Raw genomic sequence first — 12,109 nt, 5'->3', positions numbered from 1 at the left:
AAAATTATATTTATTTGTTTGGCTTATCAGTTTGAACAATTTATTTACCACAAGTAGTTATGTATACTTACATTTTTCCATCTTTGCTTAAGTATATAATTACATTGCTGTTTTTTGTTGGCCTTTGGGTGAAAACATAAAGGCAGAAGGTTCTGTTAGTTCTTCTTTCTTCAAAATATATCTAAAATCTTCTCACATTCTTTTCCGAATTTACTTTGGAGGTTTTATGGTAATGTCCAAGGCTATATTCCTGGTAACTGGTATCTCTAAAACTGCTGTTTCTTGATAAATCTTCATTAAGTTTTCAAGATTATTGCTGGCATATTGCATTCTTCAGACATCTTCTGGTAATTCACACACATTTGAAAACAAACATGCCCATAACTTCTATTCTATACTGCTCTGAGAGAGCTGTTCAATTTTCACACTTTCTTTGACTATAGTGCATAATAGCAACTTGCACAACATAGGTGACCTTAGATTTGTGTTTTAGTACAAATCTCAGTATTCGACATTTGTTAAGCACTTGCTACATGTTAGGAATGGTGCTATGCATTTTTATGTTCTGTAGCATTTAAACAAAGTACAGAGATCCTTCCTCTGTCTGTATAGGGTATAGTGCTTTTTAAACTGAAAGCACATAGCGATTAGATTTAATGGATTAATTTCAGAATTGGAGTCTACAAGCCTAAGTTTTATTGATTTACTGGCTTTGCGTTATTCATTAAATTTATTAGTGAGTCTGTTTCTTCACTTATAAAAAGATAATAAAGTATCTTTTCTGTATTATGTAGTATAGGAATCTGTCAAGTATTTAAATAGAGAATATCTATAGATGTTTTGTAAGAAAGGCATCATAAATAAAACCTTCTGATGTGAATATTTCTCCTATTATTGAATTATGTTGCTTAGTAATAGTATTCCTTTTTATGTTTTCAGTGTAGTAAGAGAAATAAGAGCTTTTACATGGCATTATAAATTTATGTTGTATTAATATATAATGTTAACTATCATACTAGCATTAAAAATATTATGATACCCTTTTAGTTAACTAAAAACTGCTTTATTGTGTTAACACTTTAGTTTTATAAGAAGGATAACAAATATGATTGCCCCTTTTTACAAATGGAAAGCTGAGAAAGAGAGAAATTTCTGGAAGCATAGGAACAAAAGCTGGTATTTGTTTAATATGTGAATAATGAAAGACGATTAGGTTATAGAATGAATAAAAGGCCTGATCATAAAGTGAGAGGTTATTAGGTTTAAAATGAATCTTTAGATGAGCAAAGCTATAAGAGAACAAGTTATTTAATTCAAGCTACAGCATGTCCTGGGCTTCCCAGGTGGTGCTAGTGGTAAAGAACCCTCCTGCCAATGCATGAGGCATTAGGAGACGCAGGTTTGACCCCTAGGTCAGGAAGATCCCCTGGATGAGATCATGGCAATCCACTCCAGTATTCTTGCGTAGAGAATCCCATGGACAGAGAAGTTTAGCAGGGTACAGTCCATAAGGTCATAAAGATAGGACATAACTGATGAGACTTGGCATGCACGCATGCACACCATGTCATAGTCTCCAAATATATATGGATGTAGATTTTTCTCCCATCTTTACTATTGGACTTCTTCTAAGTTAAGGTTATCTCAGTACAGTAGCAGTATTGGGTTTCTTTGCTTTTAAGAAGCACTGTACTCATTTTCGTATTTCCCAATTGGCCTGTAATTTTAAAACTGAGGGTGGTATAAGAAGACAAAATAGAACACCTTATAATAATATTTAAAATAAGAATGAGCTATTTTTTGATTTTTCTCTATTCCTAACAGTTCTTCCACTTATTCTGCTTCCTTTACCTCACTTATTTTTTTCTTTTGCTCCCTTTTTCACAAGTGCCTGTTTTGGTAAAAATCTAGTTTTGTTGAAAAAGAACTTTAGATGTGATAATTACATGTTTCTAATGTGGATACTTTCTAAAGAATCCACCAGTGAGAATTATTGTATCTTTAGGCAAAGAGCAAAGTTTTAATTTTTCTAAAATCAGTTGTCAGTGAGTCATTTGCAAATAGTACTTATGAGCCTAAAGTAAGAGCTTATTTCTTTTATTCTGACTTAAGATTTTTGAGCACAGCTTAACTTATATTGTTATATGAACATTAAAAACACTGCTGTGATGAAACTTAATAATTATGTATGATCATTAATAAAGTGGAAATCCAACCTGTAGACTTTTTAGGTAGCTTTTTTATGTAGCTTCTGTTATGTTTCTACTTATATTATATACCACTAATAACATTAAAGATAACAGAATTCCAGAGGAGTTGGAATAAAGAGGCTGGGTTATGTATTCCCCAGTTAACTGACCAGACAACAGCCTTTCAGTGAAATTTCAAATTGGGTCATCTTTCTACTTCGTCTTTCTTCACATTTGAGAAACGGTATTTTTCCATATCTATATATCAACCTTTGAAGAGCACGAATTAATAATATTTTGTTCTCTATAGATTAAAAGATGTAACCAACAACTTACAATAAAGATGAACTTTATTGTTTTTCACATAATGCCAAAAATGAATAAATGTGTAATGCATATATAAAAATGTGAATAATCTGTAGAAATACCACTATTTTCTCACATTTTCCTGTAACGAGATAAAAAGTAGTACAATTTGTAGACTACTTATTAGACTATAAAGATAAATGCTATTCTTGTGAAAAATCTCTTACAAAAAATAGTTCACTCATTTGAGTTACCTTATTTGTTTGATAATTTGACTATCAAATTATTAATATTTAGGTAAATGAGACAAATAATATGAAAAAGTACTCACTGAGTAAGGAAAGTACTCAATAAGTACTCACTAAGGAGTACTTCGGAGAAGGCAGTGGCAACCTACTCCAGTGCTCTTGCCTGGAAAGTCCCATGGACGGAGGAGCCTGGTAAGCTGCAGTCCATGGGGTCGCTGGGGGTCGGACATGACTGAGCGACTTCACTTTCACTTTTCACTTTCATGCATTGGAGAAGGAAATGGCAACCCACTCCAGTGTTCTTGCCTGGAGAATCCCAGCGACGGGAGAGCCTGGTGGGCTGCCGTCTATGGGGTCACACAGAGTTGGACACGATTGAAGCAACTTAGCAGCAGCAGCAGCAAGGAGTACTTACTTCTGTACATGTACTCAACTTGGTTCTTTAACAAGGGTTGGGATCTAAATGTTAACAAATGGGGTAAGATTTTTCATAAAGTACTTAGAAATCTTTTAATCACCCCCAATGTATTTGTACAGCTAACATTATAATAAATCCTATGGTTGAGCTAGATAAATTGGTTGGCTTGCTTTAGGGCCATGTTATACAAGAGATGTGTCCGATTGCTTAGGCATGTCTGACTCCTTGCGACCCCCTGGACTGTAGCCTGCCAGGCTCCTCTGCCCTGGGATTTCCCGTGCAAGAATACTCAAGTGGGTTACCATTTCATCCTCCAGGGGATTTTCCCAACCCAGGGATCAAACTTGCGTCTCCTCTGCAGATTCTTTACCACAGCGCCACCTGGGATGCCATGTACAAAAATACTTATCTTTAAACACTAAAATCTTAACTAGCAGGTGTTATGTTAACTCGGTGGTGCTTATGGGAACTGAGGTGAACAATGGAAAACAAGAGACTCTTCACTCAGCATCTCATGCTTGTTGCAAAGTACATGTTCATTGAACGGACTGGAAGATAAATTTGCCTGTGGTACTTAGATTTTTATTTTACCGTCTCCTTTGATTTTTTCAGTATAACCAGATCTTACTTAAGTATTGTATAGCTTTAACTGAAAAACATAATGGAGTATCTCCATTTTGAAAAGTTTTCTGCTTCTTCTAGGAGTGGAAAAAGACTAAGAAATAGTCTTAGAATAGTAAATATCTAAGAAAGCTAAAGCTCCAAAAAGAAATACATTACAAATAGGTATGTATCTCCTAAGTAAAACTGGAATAACTATTAATATTTTCATTACTTGGTTGCAGCTTCTCCTTTGTGGCAATAGTCTTTAACCATTTGGTCACATTGTTGATTCACTGATATGTTGTGATTGGTTGAAAGATGTTTGTAATTAGCAATATAAAATTAATGAAATATGTAAATGAGTGTCTTCAGTTAATTAAAATAGAAATTGCCTTTATAATAATGTGACTCGTACTTCCACTGTGCTTCTTAATTGAGGGGAGAAAAGAGTAAATTTATATTTGTGTTCCTTGAACATCCCTAAGAGTCCTCTATGTAAATTTTATTCATCCCTTGTGGCTCAGACGGTAAAGCGTCTGCCTACAATGCAGGAGACCCGGGTTCCATCCCTGGGTCGGGACGGTCCCTGGAAAAGGAAATGGCAACCCACTCCAGTACTCTTGCCTGGAGAATCCCATGGATGGAGAAGCGTGGTATGCTACAGTCCATGGGGTTGCAAAGAGTCAGACACTACTGAACGACTTCACTTGGATATAGTCCTGAGGAAAAAATATATTAAAAATAACTTCTCTGTACCATGGAATACTTATAGGGACAAGATATGGATTGTTTATTATAACCATTTTTTAAAGTGTAAAATAAAATTTATGTAGTTGGCTGGCATTAGTGAATAGAGTCAGGAAAGTTTAATTAGTTGGCATTAAACTGCCTATTTTTACCTAATTTATCTCCTCACTAAGGTCTATATTTTGCTCTGATGAAGGATCATTAAATTTATTTCAGTCTGTTTTACAAAATTGAATATAAGATGAATATGAATATTACAGCAAGTTGTGCACATTATAATCAATCTCATTTCTCCTATCTGCGGTGTGTTTTTCAAAGTATAGTCCTCTGACCAGGATCACAAACATAACCTGGAAACTTGTTAGAAATGAAAATTTTGAGACCCCAACTATATGTTCTGAATCAAAATCTCTGGGTATGGCCCAGCAATCATTGTTTAACAAGGTTTCTATAAGATCCTGATGCACACTAAAGTTTGAGAACCACTTCTGTAATCATATTCCACCTGGATAGCTTAGCAAGTTTACTAGTGTTTCAAAGATAGTCTGTTATTTAAAATTGTTTAATTAGCAGAAGACTCCGTAGTAATTGTTAGGAAATTGTATACTCAAGTAACAATTATGTAAATATTTATGTACAAATTATACCTAATTAACTAAAGTATATCTGTAAAAATAAAAGCACTCTACTGTGTGATTTTTTTACTACCACCATACATACAAAGAATTTCTACACATTTACATTTACCTATTGTGTGTTCTGTGCATACTTGAACATCATTGCCTGTTGGCAATAACATTTTTCAAGGTGATTTTTTTCTATGAAGGTAAAAATGGACCCAAACTTCGTTGACAGGTTCCCTGGGCTATGGAATCATTATTTATGACACCCTTTTATTTTTTTTGCAACTTGAGCAGTCTTTGAAGCATCATTTTTACTTTAATGTTATCTTCAAAGTATCAAGGGTAAAAGAAAAAGATCACAATAAGTGATTTTCCATGGAAGTTGCAACCTTCAAAGTTTAGCAAGTATCTAAAAGTTAAAAATAAAATGTCTTATTTAAAGAGTGTAGGTAAAAGGTAAATGTAAGTAAACCTCATTGTTTCGGAATCTACTAGTACAAAAAGGGTTATATCTGAAGTAAGAATATAAATTTCTACTATTTCTCAAGGATAAAAAGAATGTGGTAATCAAATTAATAATAAAGTGGGAAACAACTTAAGCTAAATATTAATAAGAAAAGTGATTTCATACTTTTAATGGCATCTCTTTTGCCATTGATTGTGAATAGATAATGATTGCTTATTATCTACTTGTTAATAGATACTAATAACCTTCTTTTATCTACATGTATCATCCTAGTATATATGATCAAAGGAATAAAGCTACAATTGTTAGAACTACTATTCTATTTGGATTTTCTAATAACCTATACAGATATTTTTTTCTTATTTTATTCCAAATTAACTTTTATTTTCCTGCTCTTTGCCTTCTAGTTGAGCCTTCCCATTTACAGTTCACAAATGTTTCTACCCAGCTCATGCCCTCCTGTTCATTCTTCTAATCTCTACTTTGTTTGGCTGTTTGATCCTTTAGATACCGTGATTTCAGTATTCATCTTCCTGCCCGCCACTGCCAATGTTCTTATTTTTGGGTTCTTGCTCTCTGTTCTCTTTCCCCTCACCTTTGGTTCTCAACCACTGTTGCTAGGTTTGGTTTCTGGATTTTTGAATTGTATCTCTTTTCTAACTGGTATAATAAAAACTATGAAGATGTAAGATTGGAAATCAGAGGCCTAGAGAAAATTGACGAGTATTGAATACCTACTCTATGATAGGTGATTTACTCATATAACTTAATCATAAAATGTAGGTATGCTTAATTATTAGCTCCATTTTGTTTGTAAGTATACCGAAGCTCAGAGAGGTAAAATATTTTGTTCTAATTACAAAGCAAGTAAGTGATAAGGCCAGATTTCAAAGCTATATGGGTTCATTTATTCATTCCTCTTATTCAACAAATATTGATTGAGTATGTATTCTATATGTTGGCCACTATGGTAGGGGCTTCACCAGATCCAGTCCTTACTCTTAGGACCTTAACAATGTGGTGATATTGTCTGACTTCACAGATATTGATCATTTTGCTACACCAAACAGGGAAAAGATACATTTGATGTAGATGTGAGAAAAATTATGTTTGCGCATTATTTAAGAAAATATAAGCAAAAGCGTTGGTTTGTGTCTAGTCCTAGAGTCTCCCTCCTCACTCAGCACCAATGCCTTTCAGTGGCATCACTGCTCTACATGTATTTTCCTCCTATGTTCTCAGCTGTACAAGATTTATGTCTATAGGCCAACATTCTGTAGAAAGTCTTGGGAAAGAATTAGCTGTCTTTCCTAAATTACATTTGGAAAAGAGGAAGTCCTCTGTGTAAGAATGCATACGTTCATCCATCTCTCATCCATATATTTACTAATACATTATAAAATATTTAAGATGACTTAGCCAAATACACAAAACACGGCAGAATTTTTAATAAGATAAATGTGGAAAAATAGGGCAAGGAAAAATAAGACGAAATTAGGTTGTGTTCAGTGAAAGTAGTGTTGCTCAGACATTTTGCAATCCCATGGACTGTGCCCGCTAGGCTACTCTGTCCATGGAATTCGCCAGGCAAGAATACTGTTGTAGGTAGCCATTACCTTCTCCAAGGCATCTTCCCAACTCAGGGATGAGACTTGGATCTTTTGCATTGCAGGGAGATTCTTTACTGTCTAAGCTGCCAGGGAAGCCCCATGTATTCACTAAGCCTACTTAAAAAAAAAATTCATAAATTTGTCTCTGTTCTCAAGGATAACTTGATTCACAATCATTATAATTTTAAAAACAAACTGGTATCATAAAAGAATGACCATTTCTAGTTGTGATACTTAAAGAATTTCTTCTAAAGAAGACCTTGGTGTAGTGTGGTGAGCAATTGCCTCAAATACTTGCTAATAAATATGAGTTTTGCTGAGCCATTTAATTGTATCCCACTCCATACTACAAAAGCAAAGTCCAATAAAACAATTCTTTTAAAATTGGGACAAGCCTTTCCAAGTAGACCATCATGGTCTAGCCAAATCCATGGTGTATCTTAGAGGATCTAAAAAAATGAATGAATTGCATATCCTTTAGGTAATTCTCATATGTAATTTGTCAATTTAATTTTTCACATACTAGATGACAGTGAGTTTACATACTCGTATAAGTTTGTTTTATTCACTGTTGCAGTATCAGTGCATAGAATTCTACCTAGTACATAGTAGATGCTTAATAATATTTGTTGTATGGATGGATAAATGCTGTGCTTTGAAGTGTCTAAGTGAAAGAGTTCCTCTTAGCTATCTGTTGATATTTTCTTCCTTGTCCTTAAATAAAGCACGCTACTCTGCTTTGGATTACATCATCTTTATGTGGACCTACAAATTCATGAAATGTCAGACATTGCTTAGGTGACTTTTTCAAACAGATAATGAAATCAATATAAACTCTATGCAAAGAGCTCTTTTAAGATCGTTCTCAGTAACATGCCTTTCTTGATTTTTTAGGGCTTTAAGATTTTAAGGTTCCGAAGAAGTTGTAAACTTCAGTAAAGCAATTTTAACATGGAAATAGACTTTCTTCCCCGGAGACCTCAAAATCATACCAGATTTATTGAATTTGGAAAACATGGGGGTAGATTCTGTATACTAGCTGAACAAATTTTAGCTGTATATTTTAATGAAAGTGGTTAACTTCCAAACTTAAGAATTTAAGAATGTCCATTTTTCCTTCCTGCTGGCCCTTTATTTATAAAGCAGGTTTTGTTGAAAAGCATTATGTTAGTGTTAATTTTTCTTTAAAATTTCTGACACTATTAAATATTACATTATGCTGGGATTCAGTGAACCAGTAGATAATATCATCTGTCAATCCTTTATCCTATATAACTAAGTAATTTATATGCATCTTAAAAGCTTATTTATAGCATCAACTGGATGTAGCACATAGTGCCACATTTTAACTGCTCTTCCCAGATTTCTTACTCTGAAAGTCTATTGAACTGTTACAGCAACCTGCACCGTCATTGTAAAATGTAGGCTATTAGGCTAGATGAGACACTTACCAGTGTAAAGGTTGCCTAGAGCGATGGCCTTATTTAGGATGATCACTCTACTTCTAATGAAATATTGAAATATCAACCTTTCACTCTATTTTCCATAACTTGCTTTTTATTTTGTTTGCCTTTCTTCTTATTTACTATAATACTTTATTTTGCATGCTTTCTTCCTGTGTTGCTCCCAATTATTATAGCATGCTACATATGTAAAAAGAGGATTAGAAATGAATTAAATCATGTACTTCACTCCCAACTTTAGCATAAAGCATATCTTTACCATCACATTATGATAATATATACATATTTCGGTTGACCTTTAGAAAATGAAATTTTCATGCCTTCAATACCTATTTCACATTTAACCATACTTAAGAATGCCCTATCTTAAAACTTATATACTTAAAGCCTATCACTTTATTAATTCCTTTTTAAAACAGATATATAATTTATATTGAAGATTTGGAAAAGAATCTAGAGTTTTTCTTCTACCCAATTTATGGAGAAAATTGACTTGATGATTTGTTGAGTTCCCTGTATTATATCATAAAATCATCGAGCTAGGAGAGATACAAGGGGTTCTCAGATTTTTAGGGACTAATTATTTCAAGAGTAATAGACAAAGAAAAATACCCAGATTTCTTGTTCTGTGAAAATCTGTTGAGCCATTTTAACAATCTGAGGCTTAATTTTAAAATTAAGGTTAAGCAAGATGATATTGCTGTCAAACACTTCTGAGTTATAAGGGATAAGAAAGATCTACTAATATAAAAGTTCCCTCAATGTCCTGGTTTTCAGCTTTCATTCAGTGGTCCCAAAGAATTGAATCTTTAAGCCTTAAAAAAAAATTGGAGCACTACAAAGTATGGTTTATATTAATAGATAGCATGATCTATAATTATTTTTTAAGTTAATTTTGCTACTCTGCCTTCCTTATTTTTGGTTAATTTCACTCAGTCTGCTATTTAATCTTTAATTACAGGCCACAAAAGAAGTAATAGAACGGGAAGCACCAGGGATGGCCCTGGCAATGCTGATGGGATCACTTAATGTTACACCTCTGGGCATGCTCTCTAGGTAAGAAAGTCACCAAAGTGGTGCAAAGAAAATTAATTCCACACCAGTAATCACTACAATAGACTGAGAAACCTAAGAAACTTTATAGTCATACCACTTAATTCTGCCCCCACCTCCCAAAGTCTCAGCATCCTGTCTAAATCTTGGCCACAGTTTCTTTCAAGTTCTTTATCCTTTTTTATTTTATTTTTTTGCATATTATGTTGAAACTTAGAAAATATCATATTACTGCTGAAAGTAATCAATTATAACCCCAAGAAGAGTCCAGTTTTTTAAGATGCAGTATATTCTTTTTTTTTGAGATTATAGTCATCAATTAATTTTCCTTAGTTGTCATTAAATCCTAATTTAATAAAACTAAGCAATAGAGTCTTTTAATAGGTGTTTACAGGTTAGAAACTTAATTTCCATTTGTAAATAGGCATATTGATGTATGGTCATGAAAAGAAAATCAATAATATATGTTCAAAGTGTTAGTCACTCAGTTGTGTCAGAGTCTTTGCAACCACATGGACTGTAACCCACCAGGCTCTTCTGTCCGTGGGCTTTCCAGGCAAGAATGCTGGAGTGGGTTACCATTTCCAGGGGATCTTCCAAATCCAGGGATGGAACCTGGACCTCCTCCATTGCAGGCAAATTCTTTACTGTTTGAGTCACCAGAGAAGGCTAGTATATTAAATTAGTATATTTAAAACTATGATTCATTGACCTACGTGGTGACATCCATCCTCAATTTGATAGTTTAGTTATTTTTTATTATTTTAGTAATTATTAGATTAAAATCCCCTTTAACAGGAACAACAGACATCATTTAAGGTAAAGACAGAACTGTCAACTTGTTGATTTAATGACCTTTGATTTACATAGTTGATCTCAGAGCAATCTAGAAAATACATAGTAACTTTATAATTGGAAGGATTTCTCTACCATTATTTACAGTTGTTTATTGATCCTGTTTGCAAAATGAATATAAAAGTAAATATGTCTATTTAATGCATAGAATGAGTTATAATGCCCTTTCTGTAACTTAGACTAAGTTTGTATCCTATAAGTGGCAGCCACTTGAAGCGCAGCTACAGAGAAAAGTGAGCGGGTCATCAGTTACTGTACTTTCTTTCCTGTTACAAGTACTATATTATAACATTTCATATAATAAGACCAAGAAAAGAACTAAAGTAACTTGATATTTTTAATTTAAAAGTCCGTGCTAGTCTTTAACAAACTTACACTGATTCTCTTACGCTGTTCTTTTTTCACCCTTACTTATAGTACCTGCCCATAGGAGATCACAGGTCACCTCTGGTTCCTTTTCTCTATGGAATTAAGTAGTAGTCCTTGAATATAAGAACTCTTTCTTGGTATACAAGGAATATAGTCAAGATAGAATTAAACTTCATCTCTTGTTAATTACTTTATAATAAAAATCTAATTCAACAAACTCTTGAATTATTATTATTCAAAATAATCTATTTGTCAGGCCTTGTATTAGCCATTAGGAATACTAAGTGTGGAAAGAAAAGTAAGACATGGTCCTTACCTTAAAGATCCCCCATTTATCTGGAGAACTTTTTCCTTATAACTGTTAAGGTAACTTCTTAAACTGAATGTAGCTTTCCTGATCCAGTATAGAAACAGTGCTTTTGCCTTATTGAAAAATTTTCTGGATTAATGTCTCCTCTGCCTTCTAAATTCACATAATTACTGAGTACCGGCCTGCCCAGTGAATGAAAATAAATTAATAGGAGCTGATTTTAAGTATTTTGGAATGAGTTCATCATTCTTAGACTGAAGGCTTTGAAAATTAAAATGTATATACAGCATGGTAACAGATTCTTCTGACTTTTATTTCCATAACCTATTAACTGAGAGTTTATTTACAAAACTGAAACAGAGATAGTAGTCCACATGAGTTATGGAAAAGCAATTATGGGCTGTTTCCCTTAATATTTATTTTTTTGTGCTTTTCAAAGCATTAAAAAAAATTTTTTTAATAGCCTTGATTAAATTGATGCCTCCTTTCTATAGAATTTTTGCCTTGTATGTACTTGAGGCTTTGTACATGCTATGTTATAATCATTTACTTTCTTGTCTGTTTTACCTAATTTGTATAAAATACAAATTTGTGTTAAGATCAGCTGCTTTATCTTATTCATTTTACATCCTCAGCTCCAAAACAATTTCTGACACATAGTAAGTACTCAAAAAAGGGTTTATTTTTATGATTACTATTGCTAACTCGATGTTTCATCCTAGTTTTAATAGAATATTTTTCAGGATAAAGTAATACATCAAGTTGGTGCCTTGCCTTCCTATTTAATACTTAACAATTTAATAATATAATAATTATTTAATTATTTACTTAAGTAAAGTTACTTAATCT

General features: G+C 33.2%; 1 protein-coding gene across 12 annotated transcripts in view; it reads left to right on the top strand.

Moving 5' to 3' along the window:
* Window positions 1-12,109, top strand: part of GPHN (gephyrin) — a 535,685-nt gene that overhangs the window by 261,639 nt on the left and 261,937 nt on the right. For all 12 annotated transcript variants that reach the window (XM_070377686.1, XM_070377689.1, XM_070377688.1 and 9 more), the window contains one exon: window positions 9,635-9,729. In XM_070377686.1, coding sequence (XP_070233787.1) covers window positions 9,635-9,729 — 95 coding nt within the window. The remainder of the gene's footprint in view (window positions 1-9,634; window positions 9,730-12,109) is intronic.

This window comes from Bos mutus, chromosome 10 (genome assembly GCF_027580195.1).
Source record: "Bos mutus isolate GX-2022 chromosome 10, NWIPB_WYAK_1.1, whole genome shotgun sequence".
In the NCBI taxonomy this organism is placed as follows: Eukaryota; Metazoa; Chordata; class Mammalia; order Artiodactyla; family Bovidae; genus Bos; species Bos mutus.
This window is presented reverse-complemented; position numbering and strand designations above follow the sequence as displayed.